This window comes from Coturnix japonica, chromosome Z (assembly GCF_054131305.1).
Source record: "Coturnix japonica strain WE chromosome Z, WE-NBRP24, whole genome shotgun sequence".
In the NCBI taxonomy this organism is placed as follows: domain Eukaryota; kingdom Metazoa; phylum Chordata; class Aves; order Galliformes; family Phasianidae; genus Coturnix; species Coturnix japonica.
In genome coordinates, this window is record NC_140702.1 from 33,208,925 (window position 1) to 33,229,460 (window position 20,536).

At 39.5% G+C, this 20,536-nt stretch overlaps 2 protein-coding genes across 8 annotated transcripts in view; both read right to left on the minus strand.

The window, feature by feature from the left end:
* The window catches only part of SECISBP2 (SECIS binding protein 2), a 30,279-nt gene extending 16,562 nt beyond the window's left edge, over positions 1-13,717 (minus strand). For 2 of the 7 annotated variants that reach the window (XM_015849352.3, XM_015849351.3), the window contains exons 1-6: positions 13,636-13,717; positions 8,411-8,540; positions 7,760-7,983; positions 6,612-6,699; positions 3,769-3,914; positions 3,177-3,332 (exon numbers count right to left, since the gene is read on the minus strand). In XM_015849352.3, coding sequence (XP_015704838.1) covers positions 3,177-3,332; positions 3,769-3,914; positions 6,612-6,699; positions 7,760-7,983; positions 8,411-8,540; positions 13,636-13,671 — 780 coding nt within the window. In that variant the 5' untranslated portion in view covers positions 13,672-13,717. Of the gene's footprint in view, positions 1-3,176; positions 3,333-3,768; positions 3,915-6,611; positions 6,700-7,759; positions 7,984-8,410; positions 8,541-12,266; positions 12,402-13,635 lie in introns of those variants that run through there. The other 5 variants (XM_085529006.1, XM_085529005.1, XM_015849353.3 and 2 more) reach the window with 4 other exon arrangements.
* Positions 13,718-14,233: 516 nt separating this feature from the next.
* CKS2 (CDC28 protein kinase regulatory subunit 2) lies at positions 14,234-16,977 on the minus strand. The gene is made up of 3 exons (XM_015849356.3): positions 16,862-16,977; positions 15,734-15,861; positions 14,234-14,512 (listed from the first exon to the last, which is right to left on the minus strand). Exons 1-3 carry the CDS (start codon positions 16,918-16,920, stop codon positions 14,460-14,462), a joined length of 240 nt encoding a protein of 79 aa, XP_015704842.1. The 5' UTR covers positions 16,921-16,977; the 3' UTR covers positions 14,234-14,459.
* Between the last annotated feature and the right edge of the window lie 3,559 nt (positions 16,978-20,536).

Below are 20,536 nucleotides of genomic sequence, written 5' to 3' on the forward strand. Positions count from 1 at the left end.
AGTTTGCTTTTATGTATAAAATTCAAAAGCTGAGTGCAGGACCATCAACTAAAATCAATTCTACAGCAGTTAAGTCACCCATAAAGTAGTAGTTAATTCAAGGCTGAAGGAACCTAGAAAGAAAAGTCCAGTGGTAGCTTGTTATTGCTATGAGATGATACAAATAATCAGAGGTAAACGGCTCCTAAAGGAGTACTTTTCAGATCATTTAACAGCATTGCAAACATCTTTCCTCTTCTTCCAGTACAGTCTCCAGCTGTGCAATTCTACCTTAAACGTGTTAGTGGTGAAAACAAAATGACAGGCATAAGGGTAATAAATCTTGAATACTAGTATGGAAATAAACAGGTAAATCAGTGAAGGACTGTGTAGGCTTAGTTACAAGTATATTTTATTAGCAGAGAATACGTTATCCAGATTCTGGATTAACTAAAACAGTGACAGACTGGAGCTCTCTCTATGCTGGCCACCTGAAGACCAGGAGAGCTTGCTAATTCAATCAGAAGGACTCTGATCCACCAGCCTGGTTTTCATCCACTTGATTCTCCTCTCACTTTCTGAGGGACCTTGTTAGGTTTCTAGTAGTAACAATACTACTGAGCATACCAATATTTCTTCTGAAGCCTGCAAGATCTGATTTAAACAGCCTGAGCTAGGACACCTAAGAACAGGCATGTTCAGTCTGAGCAGATACTTCTAACTAAACAAACTATTTTTGAAAGAAGCTTGTGAGTAGGTCAGAACAAGACTGTAAGAAAGGGAAGAAGGTTTCACAAATGCATTCTTCGATCTTAGGGATTTCTTCAATCAGAAGTAGTATCTTTGGATTTAAATAGCCCTCAAAAAAGAAAATAGTTATTTCACTTCATCCGAATCTCTTCTTGAATTCACACAAATTTCTGTAGTTTGCAATACTCTGTAGTAAAGGGAACAGTTAAATTCTAGCAATGAGTGTGGCTTAATACCTCCTTCAATTTGTTCTTAACTTGGCACCTACAGGAACCAGAGGACATCAAATGAAATAATGAGAACAAAAAGAAAAAAATTCCTTTTTATCTTCCAGTTCCCTCTAGGACTTCTATTTTACAGACAGAGAAGTCCTACTTTATTCAGTTTTGCCTCCCATGGGAACTATTTCATACCTTTGATCACTTGTGGAGCCTTTCCTCTCTCTTTTAGTTCAAATATGTGTATACTTTTAAGGAGAGGTGGCACACAAGAAAATAGAATCCAAACTATATTTAGATCAGATCTGTCCTAGATTTGTATATTGTTATAATGTTTTTAATTGTATTTCATATTTTTCTAACAATTCCTAATAATGCATGTTGGACCAGTGCTACGGTGCAAACCTGCTTATGAGTAAGAGCTTCTTATTTCTTCCCTCAGCAAAAATACCTAGATCAGAGCCAGTCATTGTGAACACCATTTCTTTCCTGCAAAATGCATTACTTTTCACTCATTAGCATTTTATCTTTAAATCTGTGACTTCTATAAACCTAGTTAACAGTCCAATATACTGATCCATTGAGTAGCTGCAAATACAGAACATCAATTTTTAAATTTTCAGAGTCCATAAAAGTTCTATGACCTTTCATGTTCTTCTGTCACAAGAACGTCACAAGCATTTCACACATTTTTCATATTGATAAGCATTTACAGCAAACCAGGAGGCTCTGAAAGCTGTTTCCAACTACCCCACCACACTCTGCATCCAAATCATGGATTTCAGTGTAATGCATATGCTCTGTTCTATGATTCGAAGTTTATTTTTTTTCCCATTTATGTCTTCATTGAGACACAACATTTCTACTAGCTTCTACAATTCTTGCCATTCTTTATCTTTAGATACTAAATCACTCACAGACCTGGTATCTTGCAGATTAACAAAATTAACAAAAGCATCAGAACACTAACGTGTATATTACAGTTACATGAATGTGAAAAATATTTGAATTGATCATCAGAAATATAAACAGTGATAATCTACATTTCGTAAGAACTGTTTCCACATTTGAGATCACAGAATCACAGAATGGCCTGCCTGAGTTGGAAGGGAACTCAAGAATCATCAAGCCCCAACCCCTCCGCCACAGGCAGGGCCACCAACCTCCACATTTAATACTAAACCAGGCTGTCCAGGGCCCCATCCAACCTGGCCTTGAACACCTCCAGGGACAGGGCATGGGCATCCACAGCCTTTCTGGGCAGCCTGTTCCAACACCTCACCAATCCCATAGTAAAGAGCTTCAACCCCAACATTCAACCTAAATCTTCCCTCCTTCAACTTCAAACCATTTCCCCTTGTCCTGCTATTATTTACCCATTCAAAGGGCTGACTCCCCTCCTGTTCATAGGCTCCCTTTAGGTACTGAAAGGCTACAGTGAGGTCACCCCGCAGCCTTTTTTCCTCCAGGCTGAACAAGCCCAGCTCTCCCAGTCCATCTTCATAGGGGAGGTGCTCCAGCCCTCCGGTCATCTATATGGCCCTCCTCTGGATCCTCTCCAACAGCTCCCTGGCTTTCTTGTATTGTGGGCCCCAGACCTGGATGCAGTACTCCAGATGGGGCCTCATGGGGGCAGAGTAGAGGGGGGTAATCACCTCCCTGTCCTGGCTGGCCACCCCTCTTCTGACAGAGCCCAGTTTACCATTTGCTTTCTGAGCTGCAACATGCTGGCTCATGTTAAGTTTTTCATCTACCAGGACCCTCAAGTCCTTCTCTGCAGGGCTACTCCTTCCAGTCTGTACATATGCCTGGGTTTCCTACGGCCCAAGTCTAAAACCTTGCACTTTGCTGCATTTAACTTCATCAGATTCACTCGGGCCCACCTTTCAAGTTTCTTGATGTCTCTCTGAATGGCCTACATTCCTACCACTGTATTACCAGTACCACATTCTTTCAATAACAACCTGTGTTATCCATTATCCCATTCTTTGTGCACTTTGCTTTACACTCTCCTGCAGAAATTTATGCTCATTCAATCCTTGATAAATAATTAAAAGGCACAACTGTTTCCTAACATGAATCTTAACTCAAGTGGACCTGACCCAATTTCCTCTACTAATTACATTTGATATTAAACTTGCAGAAAGCGGATTAACTTCTCGTCTTCCAATAAATACTCATAACACTAGGAACAACAAAACCACCACAACAAAAACCTCACTACTGTACCTCAATCCTTGGTGGCTCCTGCACTGTAGTAGATTCATGATGAGGCTTCTCTACTGTAGTGGGTGACCTGTTTTTCTTTTTCCTTTTCTTTTTCTTCTTCTTCTTTTCTGACACTTCTTCAGGCTCAGTTTCACTACCATCATTTTTCGCTTCTGCCTGTTGACAAAAATCATGAGGCAAGACCATTAGAAATTGTTTTCTTTTATTATTACCTACCAGCATAAATGCAAGTGAACATGCATACACATGCATCTAGTTAGCATGCATCAATCAAGGCTAGGCCACTGAGCAACAAGGAAAATTCAAGATCTCTTTGAAATTCAGAGGTACTGTAAGAACTTTTCATGTGAAAGACGCTTTACAGCTGTCGGAACATAATATGAGATTTCACTTGGCAATATCCACCCAGGAAGGACAAGGCTTCCATGTTTTGTGCCTGATTTAGAAGTTGAAAATTTTAACGAAGTCCTGCCTAAATGAAGTGCAAGTAAATCAGCTAGTCTGGAAGTTTGTGTTGTGGGAATTGCATTGACTTTTTGATACCTTTGATACAGTAACAGAAATTAGTTTCAAGAGCACAGTTCTCCAGTACCTTTGCTTGATTATCCTGCTTCCCTTTGTATCTGGGAAGACATTCAGTTGCTGGTGACGAAGAAACTTTCTTTGGGGGCTGTGAAAGTACCGTGGCCCAAGACACACATGACTGAGCAGAGCCATCTGTAGACACTTCAGGAAAGACTGATGTGGAAAAACAAGTGATACCCAAAGATGTCAGAAAATATTTCTCAAATATTCAAAAGACATAGGATCAACAGAGGATTTTATCAAGGACTTGCAAATACAGAGCAGAGCTATATTTCTTTTTTGATGAAAAACTGAATAAAGTTGCTTGGTTACAAATTATATTCTAGTCCACCTACATCCCCATGCTATATGCACACATTCAATACATTCATTATAATTTGAAATTATACCATCACACAAGCTATATAACTATGCTTATTCTCTAATCTATTTTTCTTTAAAATTATTAACTTCTATATCACATTTATATATTGAATTCATTTATTACTTATCCCACTATAACTTACACAGCTTTTAAATGCAAAGTCATATCAATATCTTCTACTTTCTAAAAACTTTCCAACTTGTAGATATATAAACACAAGCTAAAAAATCTCCTTATATGCCTCAATGTACAGCAGTTTCATCCACCACCACTGGGTGGTATCAGCATTCTAGAAGAATTACTCATTCCATTCTGGAAATATTCCTAACACATAATAAATACACAGCTTAAACAAAACAAAACAAAACAAAAAAAAACAAAAAACAAAAAAACACCTCCAATGAGAGATCAAATAAGTTATTGGTTTTATGTGGCAAGGTGTTGGTAGTAGGGAGGCTGTATGGCAGGGGCTGCCCCACAGCTAGCTGGGGGGACATAACTAGGGCAATACATTTAAGAAAGGGTAAAAAAAGAGAAAAAAAAATAAAAAAAAAAATCTGTGAAGCAGCTGTGATAGACTGGATGAGAAAAATGTGAAAGAAACAGCCCTGCAGACACCAAGTGAGCTGAAAACAATATCACTTAATGGTGGTTACATGTGCCCAACAAGAGCAAGCCTAATAGAAGGATATAACAAGATCCGGAAAGGTGCTCTGAAGGGAGATTCACAGTCCTGGCAGGGGTGGACCAAGAGTCTTTGTGAAACTCTGCAAGATTTGAATGAGAGACCAGGAGATGGCAGACCTGGTGCTTTAAGAATATTGCAGACAACTTGGGCCTCCCTGCTTAGAACACAAATTATAGGTAAGGGTACCTCACTCAAGCCATAAGTTGGCACCATAAATAATCTTCTGCACCCTGCCCCTGAGGACCCAGAGCTCACGAGACACAAGGTAAAATGGCTTTGGAAGGTGCAAGCAGGACCAAAATGGTGTGGTCTCCTTGCACCTTGGCAGAGATTGTCAGAGGTTGGGGGATCAGTATACCCCCCAGTAACTGCTGCATGGCCCGCAGAGGTAGTAGCAGACACCCCTATTTTCACTGCAAAGGGGACAATAATCTCGTCCATGTGGCAAATTAGACGCCCCCTTTTGGAACCTGATATAATTATTCAGACACAGATATCAAGCAGAAGGGTGTGTCCTGACACAGTCAGAGGTGTTGACTCAAGACCAAAATACACCCTGTATCCTACAGTGGAGGGCAACGGTAACCCTTGACGTATCTATTAAACATCCGTTTTACTCCTGTTAAGGTTTTAAGTTCACAGGATAGCAACACCACTCCAGCATGTTTCAGTGTACATGAGGAAACATTGTGACACCCTGTGGTGTACTGCTGAACTTTTGGGAACTGGCAAGCATGTATCAGAACTGCTACTGGTCCTTGAAGAAGATAGGCCTTGAAAAAGAAGAGCAAGTACTGGCCCAACAGAACCACGGAAAACACTGTCAATAATTGCCTTTATTGCCTTAACATTCTCCATTGCAGTGGGCACTGTACAAGAACGATGACATACACTGTACTTTGAGCCACCAAACTGCAGGAGATCAACCCCTACCTGCTCAGTCACTGGTTCTTGCTGTGAAGGGGTGGAGTGTAGCAGAATTCCAAGGTCACAGCCTGAACCAATACATGAGCACGTGACTGCCTGGAGCAGGTAAGTGGGACTAGAGTCACCCTCTTTGTCTCAGCAATGCTTCTGGAAGCACACGTGAAGTCTGAGTCTGTCCGGGGTTCTCCTTTCCCACACCCTCCTCCTGCAGCACAAGAGTACGAATGGTACTCATTCCTCAGCTCAACCCTTCCTCCAAACTGTTAGTGGGAGGGGTGAGTTACTTCCCCTTTGATATCTTTTCCTATAAAGGCCTTGTTTGCTCTACAATGGGGTACAAACTGAAAATTCCGCTGGTGGGAAAAATGTTATCAGATAACTTCACAGTTACTGGAATAACAATCTGTGCAAAATTCTTAAATTCGGAAAAACAAATAAGTTCTATACTACATAGCAGACTCTAGACTGACAGCTATTTTAAAAAAATGCTCATCAAATATTTGCTCAGATTTATTGTTGAAAAAATTTAAAAATACTTCAAAAGACTTCCAATAATCAATATGCATTATTTCCTCTCCTAATAAACAGCACAGGAGACATTCACAGAAACATTAGTCCTTTGGCATCAATGAAACAGAAGAGAAAGAGGACAGTTGCAGTTTTGATCTACTAACAAAATCTACATGCAAGAATATAATCTCATCTGGAAGAAACAGATGCAACTTCATTTTTCTTACTCTGTAATGAGTTTGCTCTTTGATTTCAAGAATATTTGAGAGTTCAGCAGCTCCTGACAATACTTTATTGTTCCAAATTGATGAGATACAAGCAGTTCAAATATGAGGAAACAATTTATGTTAGCAGTACTTACCTCTACCATCAAATGAGGAGGGAATTAAGCTTGCTACTGTTTCTTTTAAAGTTTTTGACGACGCTTTGCTTTCCACAGAAACATCTTCCTGCAAAATTGAGGGTCAGGTATCATAGAAGTATGAATAAAAGCATTTGCCAGAAGAAAGCTAAACATCATATAAAAAAAAAAATGAAAAAATCCTCAATTCATGTGCACAGAGGCATAAAGAATTTTGTAGCCCACCTTTTTTTTTTTGTTACTATTTTTAGTGGAAATATCATTTGAACCCTACTGTATTTTAAAGTATAAGCAGATGCCTCTCTGCTTTTGTCCAAGGAAGATGCCTGCTTACATTTTACAAAAGCATCCAAACAACGACTCTAAGAATGAACAAGAAAAAGTTTTAACATTCCAGCAACACTGAAAACTATCCATTAAATTCAAGTTAGTAATAGAAAAAAGAAACAGTAAAGTGCATTTTTGCCACCATATGCATTTTTTAACTTAAAGGTAACAAAAGTCTTATGATATTTGTATCCTTCAAAATGATTTACCTCTAACCACTGTTGAAAACTCTGATTCAGCATATGTGACAAACACCTGAATGTGTCAGTACTGAATTTACTAACAGCTGCAAAACTAGGAATACAAAAATCTACAAAAATAATTAAGTTAAGCAATCTTTACATATTAATAATATTTTTCCTCCTTCTAGAATTCAGTTTCTAATTTTTCCTCCTTTAGCACAAAGTAACAACTACATACACATATGTGTTTTTAAATAAGTTAAAACTTATGTCTAATTGGCTGCACGCTCATTATTTAAAGGTGAGAGAAAATCAAGCTGTTAAGAAACCTCAGGAAAGATATGTGTTCTGTACATATGAGCCAGAAATTTAGACCATAGCAGAATCAAACTAAACTGTAACAGGGCTTGGCTTTTCCATATCTGCTAGCAGCACAGAGGAGGAAGAAATAGTGAAAAAAAAGGAGAGCAAGGACTGATGTTTCCATCTATAAGAAGAAGCATAAAACCTGTAGCTATGAAACTTCCTGCTTGCAAGCTACTTAATCAGGTATTAATACACTAAATGCAAAAATTGTCTCTTGAGATTTGGAAAGAAAAGTATTTTTCATGAGTTCTGCAACATGAAAGTATAGCTAACCTCCGTGTTCAACAAAGGAGACATGTGTGGTTGACTAAGGCACATAATGTTACTTTCCACTGAACATGCTGGTCCATTTTTATGATGCACATTCAATATCTCACTTCTTCCCAAACTGTGCAACTTGTGGAAATCCAAAATAGTAGTTTCAAATGCAGGTACAGGAAAAGACTCTATTTTTGGAGCTTGAGTTGACTTCTTGCTTGCAGTTTTATTGAACCTGTCTGAATAAAGCAAGTAAAGTCTAAAAAATAAAACTTGCTTGCAATCATTTCTGCATATATCTTACAGCATCAGTGACACAGTCACAGCAATAGTCACAAGAATTATTGCTATAAATACCTGGCATGAAAGAAAAAAACAAAACAAAAAATCTAGTGATTATCACCAATGTGTTTAGACAACACCAAATTAACAACCAAATGTAAATTCAGGTACTCTCTGAGGATATTTTTGTTTCAATTTACATGAGCTCATGCAACCACCAAAAGATTTACTGCTACCATCCCTTGTCAGAAAGTCACACAGTAAAAAATAATCTGTTTCTAAACTATTCTAGATGTAGAAACACAATTGCAAACTGGAGGTTAAAGTGCAGACAACTATTTTATGGATACTCTGTGTATTTCAAACCAAATACCATATTTGTACCTGGCTTCATGGAATCTCCATTGCCTGCAGAAGTCTGTAATGCAGTTCTTTTCACAATTCTGACAGAAGAGTCCTCTCCATCTTGCTTTTTCTTGTCTGATTTTTTCTCACCCTCCTTTGTTTTCCTCTGCTGCAAGTATTTGTCACATATTTAGTTAATTTTACTTTAACTTTGTAAAATCTTCAAGCATTCAGTGCACAACAGTTAACTAACTACACATCTGGAGTTTGATGATACATCACAAATTCTATACCACAACAAAAAAAAAAAACCAACAAAACCAGAATAGTTAGTTAGATGTTTGTTACTGTATTTTATCTGCCCTGTTAACTGTGCTACCTGTGTTGCACATTATATAAACTCAAGAGGGATTACTCCACACTTCTATGCAACTACACATTTAAGATCTTATTAAAATTAATGACATCATTATCAACAGTTTATAATCAGCTGGTCTTAAATTGTCCAATTCTTATTTTATGAAACAGTTTCTTCTAGAAAAGGGCTAAAATTCTTAAGGCATTCCAAGTTTCTGACTGAGCTACATGTTATGGACAAAATGAGATAAGACTGTTGTAATAACCACCCCAAACATTTGCAGCAAAATGAATCTAATTAGAAAAGCTGTATCTACATCTTCCCATTAAAGCAAACGTTCATCTATATTGTACCGAAGTCCTGAAGCCTTGTGATTCTTGCAAGGAACACTCTTTGGCAGGCTTGGGCTCAAGAATCAGAGGTGCAGACAAGTAACAGGCACCTATGCAAATTATGCTGCATCAAACTAGATGCATGGCTTAACTCTGTTCAGAGGATTTGGAATTAAATTCAAAGTACATCCAGCAGCAATACTGTTTTCTGGAGTGGAACGCCTGGAAAGCTATGTTGTCAAAGCCCCAGGAGATGTGACCAAACTATTGCAAGGCTGCTCTCTTAAAGATCCTAAAAGGGAAAATGCAAGTGCCAAAAAGATCATCAAACAGTACTCAGCTCAGCCTGGGATTACTTAGACCACTGAACTGCCTCCCACCAAAAAAATCATTGAAGATTTTTATTGAGTATCGGTTTCACTTTTGACTGAAGGTACTTCTAATGTGAGCCTTTATTCCCTCTCCACTCCAATACATTCCTGCTCTCATTTGGATTGTTTTCTGTAGCAGGCCTTGGAAATGTTTGAACAATAATTGCGGACTAATCACTTATGGCCATGTAACCGATCACAGACATTCTCTGTAATTTATACTTGTGGAGGCTGCTACTGTACTCCAAAAAAAGCACCAAACTCCAACAGTGAATGAAGGAAAGCATGGTTCACGAAGGCAGTGTGATTTTTTTTTCACCCAGGTTGTTACTTTATAAGGAAAAACAATACACTCCTCTCATGTTCAAAAAATGCTGCTTGGAAAACTGTACTAATTGTAGAATGTGATGAATCTGTAGTTTGGCTCATTGATATTATCAACCTCTTTAAGCATCACTCATTATTCCTACACAAAGAGTGATCAGTCACTTCAAAAATGCATGAAGCATTCTGACTACTTTAAAGTAAGAATTTAATTTTTTTAAAGTGTTTTTGTTCACCTTTGAAAGACTCTTACTTTCTTGTCTGATTGGATACTTTTGTTCAGCAGATTCACTGACTATTCCGGAATCATTACAGTATGACTCATTTGAGTGATACTGTGGGACAGCTACTGGATTTGTATTTGAAATGACATCAGGTGAGCAGGAGCTGCTCGAGTATTCATGTAATACAGGATCTCGCACAACACTATGTGATGGACAATGAGAAAGAGATGAGAGGTCACCCCCAGGCAAATCTTCAGCATATACTCATTGTCTAGATAAATACACTATTCCTTGGCTGAAGAATCTGTTTAACAAGAAAGCTGTGTTCCAAAAGGAAAGTACTTCATGTTATTTCAAACAACTATTTACTCACTGCTATACATTCTTTAAAAACTAATATATTTTGTTTGGATAAAACATGCCGTTTGTAGCAAATACTTAAAAATACAGATGGTACATGCTTCAAGCTGTAAACCTAGCCTGCTTGAGAATTATAGTCTTCACTTCTGTTTAAGGTTGCTAGTTTTCTTCACATTTATTTTTGGTAGGCTTTTTCTTGTGAAGCAAACCAAAATCGCAGTATAACAACATGCACTTGATTAAAAAAACACAAACATAAACAGTGAAACCCATCTTAAGATGTCATAACAACGAAGTAGGAGTACAGCATCTTATGGGTCTATAAGGCATGTGTGGAATACAATACAGAATTGTAAGACAGCCAATAAATGGACTGCACTTGGACAGCCAATAAATGGACCATTACACTGATGAAAGCACAGCATATTTCTGTGACGTGTCTGTGGCATGCCTTTCTTTTCCGTACACTGAGATCCAGATTTGGTAAGGGAGACTTGGCAGACACCTCAGCACCACACAGCCATTCATTCACTTCCTCACAATGGGATGGGGGAAAGAATTGTAGGGGAAAAAAGAGTAAAACCTGTGGGAGCACATAAAGATTAATCAGTTCCTAGATTAATAGGAAAGAAAAATGAGAGAAAAAGAAAGCTCCATCCAAAGTTGTTCAGCACAAAGTGGACAACAACTCAACCTCAGGTTTGTAACAAAAAAATTGAAAAATGCTCCCACCAGAACGAGATGTTTTTGCATTTCTGACAGCATGTAGTCAAAACAACTCTTAGAATCAGTTTACAAAAAAAAGTACTAAATCTGAGTCACAATAAAGAACTACAGCTCAGCCCCAACAAGGCAAAACATTCATGAGAATACTGCTTCTGTCCCTGATCTTTTTAATGCTAACAAATACTGTGAGATCATACTCATCTCATTGCTAAACACATATTACGCATAAAAATGGGTTGAAAATACCCTGTAAAATCCCTATAAATAAAATGGCTGACATACTATGAAAGCCTAGAATGAATAGTTCTCTAAGGCTCTACCTGAACTTTCTAAGGACATAAAAGCAATTTTGCAGCAATTCCAAAATTAGTTCAGTGTTCAGAGTTCTACTAATCTGAGAAGCAACTGAAGAGCTAAACAATATCAAAAGTTTGTTACAATATTCAATTATTTCCTATCCCAGTATCTGGGCTTTCTTCTAGGCTTCTCTGGGCTTAACAATACAATTATAAATCCATCATGAGTGTCTATTTTTCAGTCCTTGTTAGAAAAATACTTTAAAAAGCCTCCTATGTTCTTACTAAGTCTTACTTTCCTGGGACATGGAGGTTGTGAAAAGGAGATGGAAGAGTAACCTCATACATTATTTACGGTAGGAAAAACATTCTTGGATTTGACGATTGCCCTTGCCCTCTTCCTTCTACTCGATTCTGTCTGTTTCAGCTTTGTCATAACACAACCATTCTTTCACTCAAGAACAGGATTCAGCTCTTTTGAAAGCAGTCCACTGGGTCTTTGCAAACAAGAGGTGAGATACCAGACATATACCCAAAGAATAGAAATGTGCAAATCTAAATCTTGAGGGCAAGGGAGGAGAATGTATTTAGTCAGAATATTATCATATCAGATCTTTGACTGTCTGAGAGTAATCAATGTCCAAAACTGGAAGGTTAAAATCCCCCAAGAAATAAGATTCAGAAAATATACATACTTTTCCAAAGACAGTTCCTGAACAAATGAATAGCCTGTAGTTAAGTACCTAGTAAAGACACATGCTGCTGAGGGTTCTGACCATGCCACAGTCACTGCTGCATATTTTGGAACAAATGGTTTGACCTCTGCTGACAACCGGATGCCCTGAGAAACAAAATGTTTTTTGGCTACATGCATTTTGAGATTAATATTCTAAGTGTAACTTACCCCTGTGAGCATGACTGTCGTAAGGAAGTTTGCTCTCTTCCAGCAGAACATGAAAAACAATGTTCACCAAAAAGAAAGAGAAGCAGAACCAAGGAGCCCAGTGCAAAACACGGCTTCTCTGGAAAACCATTTCCCTTAATACCCACATCTAACATGTAATACGTGTAAAAGACGATTACACAGAGTAAAAAGACTATGCAGTAAGCACTAGTAAACAAACTCTTAGTTTAGCTTAAAATAATGTGATTTAAAACTCACAATGTGTGACTAACACTGCCATTAAAAGTACTTCCAGAGTCAGACGTTAATAATAAAGGTTTTATGTACATATGTACTTTAAATTAGTCTGTGTTGAAAAAAATGCTTAATTATAAAGCGTTCTCATTACTTACACAGTGTAAATCCACTAAGACAGATTATCCATTTGTTCTGAAGTACTGCTGATTTAAATTGTACATATATACATTTTTATATATTTGTAGCAGTACTAAAGTAAAGGTCACTGTACTCACTGCCATTACAGTGTCCCATTGCTTTTATTCACTGCAATAAATACAACAGGTCATTAGCCACTTGTGTATTTCTGGGTTAAACAGCACACTGGATGAAAAACTTTTCACTTGCCAAGGCCAATTATAGTAACTAAATAACACGGTAATTTTGAAAATACCTGAACAGTAGTTTCAGCATTTAGAGATGCATACTGAGCTCACTGCTCCCTCTGGTTGCCTGCACTGATTTCATAACAAACATGTAAGGAACTCTGACATACTAAAGGAGAACAGAAGGAGCTGCAAACTCCTGTCTTAAACCTACCAACAGTTCCAACTACACGCTGTGCAGCTATTTGGCTATTTCAACGGTGAGAAATGGAGTATGAATTCTACACGTTTAAGTGTGTAACAAACACATAGGTGTGTAACTATACAGAACGCGAACAAGGAAACTTGGATCGGTTATTTAGAAACGGAGTTGGTGCTGGTCCCCAGATGGTAGCGCAGCGCACCGCGGGCACCAAGCGCGGCTGCAGGCGAGGTTTGCCCCGTTCCCTGCCACTATCTCCCGGCAGGGCCAAAACCCTCGGGCAGCAGTGCTTCTCCAGGACCCGAACGCGCACCGCCTGAGCCCCCAGCCCAGCCCCGCCGGGGACCTCCCTTACGCAACGCCCAACACAGAGCGGTGGGCGACCTGCCGACCGCGCCTCATCTCCCTCCCAGCTAAAGGCCTAATCGGGGCCTCAGTCAACCCTGCTGACGCGCAGGGCGTGCGATCCCCTCAAGCGGGTGAGCGCGGAGGCCACGGACCGGGGCCTGCAGTCCACTGCGTTACGCCACAAGTCGGGGACACGCAGGGCTCCCTCCGCCCTTACCTCGCTGCCTCGGCCCGGGCGCCTCCCCGCGAACATGGCGAGACAACTCCAGCCCGCCAGTCCACCGGCCTCGCAACGCCGCGGCCGGGACTACGGCGCACTGTGATGACGTCCGTCCAATGGCGCGCGGCGGGGCTGCAGCGCAGCGTGGGGAGCGGGTATAAGTAAGGACGTATGGGGTTCCACCTCAGCGTGAGGAAAATATTACCTTGCAGGTGAGCGAGCAGGGGAACAAGATCCCCAGAGAGGCTGCAGAGTCTCCTTCTGTGAAAATATCCGAGAACCGTCTAGACGCTTTAATGTGTAATGTAATGGAGGGAACCTGCCTTAGGAGGTGGGACGAAATATCTTCCAGAAGCCCCTTCCAAACTCCGCAGTTCTGTGATTCACTTAGTTAAAGCTTCTCTGTAAGGTAATTTGCTTTGCCTGGTAAACCTCTGTAGAGGTTTAGATTTCACAGAGCGCTAGAGGCAGGGTTTATTTCTTTATGCCTAGTGACAAACAGGTAATGCACTGCTTTTGAGCACGCAACATTTTTGCACTCAGCTTTTCTGCTAATGTTATTATGTGCAGGATTAAAAAAAAAAGACTCAAAGCACACAGTAGTAAACTTTATTAAAGAGAACTAAGATACATAAAGTTCCACTTCTCTGTGAAAGAATAGCAGCCTAGAAATTGCATTTGACTGAGCTTTGTTGCTGTGAAGAATACAGCTCATGCACAGGTACAGTTGTATGTTTTGTAAATAAAGTATTCACTGAATACTACCACCATATATACATGCATACAGAGTTCCAGAAGATTAAAGATTTATAGACAGTGCTTCATTTCTGTTCATCTTTTGGAAGAGGTCTTCTAAAGAGAAGAATGTGTGGCTCTGCAGAAATAAAATTGAACAAAGTGTCAGTCTGTCCTCTTAAGCCTTGATGAGAGGTATTTCATCAATTTAATGAGGGCTGAACAATACTATTGAATAAGAAACAGATAAATCAAGCCCACAAGTGTCCTCAAGTGTAGTATTTACAGACCAATTCTACGGTAACCTTAGAAGCTGCAAATGTGCTTTAAAAATTTATTCCAAAGGTATAAACTCAAAGAAAGTACAGTAAATATGGGAATTAACACTCTCTGCATTAGATTATTTGAAGACCTTAACATATAAGTATATGTAGCTTATATACTCAGTATAAGAATGTAAAGTATAAGAAACTGCTCATACTTTCCTTGTGAGGTATATACACTGCTGAACATCAACAGCAGCCACTTCACTTAATATAGATAGATTCTATTAGTACTGATTAGACTTAACAGCAAACCCCTTCCAAAACCCTATTCAAAGGATCAGAAGTATCCAGTTAAGGGAAGCTTTGGAAAGTTAGACTACTTCATCCATTTTTTCTGGAAACCTGGAATTTCATGAGGCTGGTTTCAATCGATGAATTGAATATCATATTGAATATGACAAATATCACCACTGACAAGCTTGATTAACAAGTACCAGATATGGATATCTTAGAACATAGTGATTGGAGAAGTTTAAGCTCTTTATCATCTTTTAATTGAGAAGCTGCATTTAGTAGACAACTACTACACCTCAAATTACGTCATAGATTTTTCAAATCATTAAAGAAAGATGTGGTCAACGTGAGCATTTGCTGGGTTTTCCTACTAAGTAGGTGTGCCAGGTACATGACATAGAACTATGCTGCTATATGAAGTTTTCCACAGTCACTGATATTGTAACAGCATACAGGAGCTCACAAAAAAATACCAGCTGGATGCAGAGGTACAAACAAGTTAGAACAAGATGGTTTTTATGGTCCCTTCTAAACTATTCGACTAGTATTTTCAAGATCCAGAGGTGAAATTAACACAAAAAACCTCCTGTGCTACTTATGTTGCTACATAACTGAAATAGCAAGGAGCTGACAAAAGAAATCGAAAACAATCAAAGCATTTAGAAGCAAATTCAACAGCAGGAGCAACTATTCATCTTCATACATCAGCTGAGTACCAGCCTCAGGTGGTATTTCAGATAATATTTTTCAAAATATATTTTAAACTCCGTTTTTCATCAGTACTATTCTTCTGTATTTACCTGGTTCATGGATCATGTAATGAACCCATCCAAGACTTTGCTGAACACCAAGGCTTCTCCATTCCTCTTCAGACAGAAGATGAGTTTTTGGCATTCGTTTTAAGAGTTCTCTTGGTAGCATTACATGCCTGTAGATTAGTAATTAACAAATTACATATGCTGATCTCTACATACCTTGCACAGGTCTCCACTAAAAGACATTAAGCAAGTCTCTTTATGAATACCAGCATTAGCATTCTCTAGAAGGAATACTAGGGTGCTCATGGATACCAGCAGTTATGGAACGTCAATTCCAAAACTCAGATTTAAATGTACATCTTCAGTGCAACTGCATATTGAGAGTGAACATCCCAGAAGAGATTAATTGCCCTACTTGCTCTAATTATGCTACTTATACTTAAAAACGTGTCACTAGCAATCAACCATCATATAAGCAACTTAAAAAAGTGACCCCACACATTTCTAATAAAGTCATTCCTATTTGTCTTTCGTAGTGAATATGATATTCTCCATAGAGATTACAGTGCTAGTTTTTAAAGACAAAACACTAATACCACTTAAGAGTCTAAGAACCTAAGACACCCTCTTTCCACATTTTCAAGAGTTCCATCTTGTTTCTGAGGCCAAACAACTATTAAGAGTCAGCTGGAAATAGGTACTCAGGTACCACACAACAAAAACAGTCGTTTGCAGTAGTGCTTTCAAGGAAAGTTAGAAGACTGTACTGCAGAACCGACTAGTACTACCGAAAGACTTCACAAAGTGCATTTATCAGCACTACACTTCGGCAAGGACTTAAGAAATGGCCCCGCTAAGGACTCTGAGTAGGTGAGGAGCAGCGAGAGCCCGCTCCACCTGCGCGGCCCGGAACGCAAGCTGTGCGCTGCCCAAATCCCGTCCGGGAAAAAAAATAAAAATAAAAAAAAAAAATCGGTCGAGAGCAGCCTTCCCCATCTAGGCGAATGAGGAAATATCAGAGAGGCGCTGCCTTCAGCCCATCTATCCCCTTGGGGGCCACAGGCAGAGTTTAATCCTCAAAGAAGACTCGAGCTCCGGGCGACAGCCTCGGGGCACCCAGCAGGACTCCCTCCCGCTTCCCTAAGCCCGTGCTCCACAGCTGTTTCCTACCGGTACTCGTATTGCTCGTCAAAGTACTTGTCGGAGTAGTAGATCTCCTTGTGAGCCATAGCGAAAAGCGGCAGAACCGTAGGCACAACTGACCGCTCGTTAATCCCGCGATGACTAACTGCCGGGCTCGAGCCCGCTCCATTTGAATCTATCCGTTCTATTTCCTATTGGCCTGCTGGCAATGACGTCCCGCAGAGACTTTTCATGTCCCGCCCTCCAGCCGACCCACCAATCATCGCAAGGTAAAGCGCGGACAGCTGGGAGAGGAAAGGGTGTCGCCGCGCTGTGCCGCGTTGCCGAGTGAGCTGGAGCCGTGCAGTGATTGGCCGGTTCCAGTACGTTCTGGAGCAGGTTAGGTAGGGAAGTTGAGGAGGTTGCTAGTCTCGTGACAGTCTTGTGGACTTGCCGTTCCGAGCGTGTGGGGGAGGCTTCCTTATGAAGGGCAACGGGTGGAGACTCCCTTCACCGCCTCCAAGTTTAAGTTAAAAATATAGCATGCTCAGGGCCTGGCAGGTGCTTTAATAGTGTGTCATGGAATCAAATAATGGATTGGGCTGGAAGGGATCTCAAAGACAACCTAGTCCAAGTCACTGCTACAGGCAGGATTACCATCCACTAGATCACTCTCTACATCAGGCTTCCCAGAGCCCTTACAGCTTGGTCTTGAACACCCCAGTGATGGAGCTCCCACAGCTTTTCTGGACAGCCTGCACTAGTACCTCAGAGCCCTCTCTTGTGAAAAATGTACCCTTGACATCTAAATCTAACCTCTTTAGCTGAAAACAATTTCCTCCTGTCCTTTGACTGTACAACTGTGTAAAAAGTTGATCTCCTTTCCCAAATTGACCTCTCACTCTCCCAAACTGACCTCTTTTCTCTTGATAATCTCCCATTAAATACTGGAAGGCCGTAAGCAGGCCTCCCCCAGAGCCTTGTCTTCTGCAGGCCAAACAAGCCTAGTTCCTTCAGCCTGTCTTCACAGCAAAGGTCTTCCAGTCCTCTGATAAACTTCATAACCTCCTCTGGACCTGCTTCAACAACTGCTTATCTTTCTAGCGCTGGGTGTCCCAGATTGGGACATTTGTACACCAGAATGCCCCTCATGAAGGCAGAGTAGAGGGGGAAAAACACTTCCCTCACCCTGCTCGCCACCCTTTTGATGCAGCCCAGGATGCAACTGGATTTCTGGGCTACAAGAGCATACTGCAGAGGTGCACTCAATCCCATTATGTATGTAATTAATAAAAATGTTAAAGAAGAATGGTCACAATACAGATACCTGGGGAACATCACTTGGTACTTGGTTTTTGACTGTGTAATGCCTCTGCTCTCTGGGCTTACCAGGTCACTGTTCCTGTATATGGTATGGCATGTTTCTTGTATAGGAAAATGATGGATTTCCAGGGGGTATTTATTGCAGCACAGGGAATTCCTGAGGCACCCTTACATCTTTAACTTTGATGGTTCTGTTTCAGCCTGAGGACGGTGCTCACAGCTCAGGGACAGAGTGCCTGTAACAAACAGCAGGTGCAGGTGCATCCAAGTACCAATTTGCAAGCCTTCTTACACAGAAAACCAACACAGTAAACATTTTCATTGTAAAATACTAGCAGCAAGTTCCCACAAACTGAAAGGTGGTAAGATACAAGTTATTTTTCAGTTTGTAAACAGTGATTACTCTGTTTTCCCGAATCAGGGCCATTTCCTGGGTACAGTTGACCTCAAAGATTAGACAGGCTTTGTGATGTCCTCAAGGCAGCATTTCTCTTTGAAATATCTTTTCTGTTCTCTCTGTTGTTTCTCAAGAGAAACCTAGATTAAATTTCTGCTTCCATAGTGTTATCAAAAATGCATGTTTTGTCTCTGGTCCTGTAATGCTTTGGTTTGAAACTGTTCTATTAGCTTTCTGCTATTTGAAATTTGTAGCTATGTGAGCTTGTCAGGCTGAGACAGTGACTTTGATAGGTTTCAGCAGCAGGGCACCCTTAAAGGGGAAAAAGTCTGAAGCCTTGAATCTAAAGCTTAAAACAATCTGAATAAACATCAAAATGAGTTTGTGTATCTAACAGGTAACATTACGCTAAGCAAGGATTTGGATGGTATGTGCTGGTGTTTATTATAATCCAACGGTAATATTTTTCTCTGAACTGAACTGAACCCACATGAAGCACATTTACACAGATCATTTACAGGCAAAATGGAATGAGTACATTTATACTGGTGCTGTTAATTGTTCAAATTCATTTGTTAACAAAGATACTCAACATAAATATCAAATCCAATGCAATAATTAAGTACAAATCACCTGTAAGATTCCTAAGGATTTGGCTAAATTGAACAAAATATATGGCTTGTTTTTTAGCTTAGTTTCCAGGCAGCACAATGATTATTTTTTATCATTTAAGGCAGGTCTACCCAGAATAGGAATGGCACTATTTAATGAGAGAAATGGAAAAATACTTCAACAAAGGGATTCTTCTGCACTGAAGACATTCTCTGTGTAGCTTTTCTCATGTATATTGAGTAGGAGAGAAAATTGACCTAAATGGCAGCCTACCTGTAAACCTCCTTTGAGTGCACTTAGAAGTAAGAGCCTGGAGTTTCTTTAAAGCAACTTTTTCTTTCATTTCAAAGACAATGATACCAAATGAATTTAAAGAGGATTCAATGAATTCCTAGGTAGGTAGGTATTCAATTTTGCTTTTGATCCCTCAAATTATTTTGAAAACACTTGTTCTTCAGGACTGGAGAACTGTATTTGTTAATCAACCAGCAGAGATAACATAATGAACATATTTTTTTGTTGCAATCTAAGTTTAGGAGATATTCTGTTAGTATTGGAATGCCATTTCAGCTCCTTCTTTTGTTGTTTCTTTTCCCTTGCTAGACTGGATAGGTTGGTGAATGATAAATACCACAACTGTACAATTAACTTGCTCAGGTCCACTATTAACATTTTCCTAACATTAGGCTTAACATTAGGGATATCATTTGTAAAAATACTTCATAAAAATATCATAAGCTTATTGCGTGGGCTAGGGAAATGTAAATTGTAATAATGAAAGTCAATGTTCTCCTTACGAATTCATATACAGAATTCAGGAACTAAGTAACTGTGGATTAAAAAATAAAAATAAAAAAAAATCTGTGACTTATAGCTGAAAGGGAAGTTGTAAAGTTTCCCATCTGTGGTCTTCAGAACAATTTCTTATTATAATTTTCTGCAGCATTTTCTGTTCAGTTCTATGAGACATCTGAAAAATTGAAGTTTTATGTACTTTTACTACAGTTTGGTTTTTAAACATGTTCTTCCCAGTCACTAATTGTCTTGAATGTGTTCTCCTAGATAGAACAAGATCACAGTCAAGGAATCTTTTGTCCCTTCTTCATGAAGGACATGAGTGCAGTTCTCTTATGTGCAGTTAATAATTTGTGAATAATTCACATACATATCACATTCATAATATATATTAATGAACTGTTAACAGTGTGTTAATACTTTTAATCTATTCCATTTGAAAACAAGGATCAAGCTGTTATGCTTTCTGTCGAATCTGATTCTTGATTGAATCTATTGGTTAATTGCAGTCAAACATAACAGAAATTATTGCATATTTCATGGTAACAGAGCAGAAGTATTCTGATGAGGAAAGATATTATAGTAAACTCGAACCT

Excerpts from the sequence above, each read along its gene's own strand:
- CKS2 (XM_015849356.3), bottom strand. The coding sequence starts at position 16,920 with ATGGCTCACAAGGAGATCTACTACTCCGACAAGTACTTTGACGAGCAA. Across the intron at positions 15,862-16,861 it reads GACGAGCAATACGAGTACCG|GCATGTAATGCTACCAAGAG; the intron begins GTAGGAAACAGC and ends ACTAATCTACAG. Across the intron at positions 14,513-15,733 it reads TTACATGATCCATGAACCAG|AGCCACACATTCTTCTCTTT; the intron begins GTAAATACAGAA and ends TTATTTCTGCAG.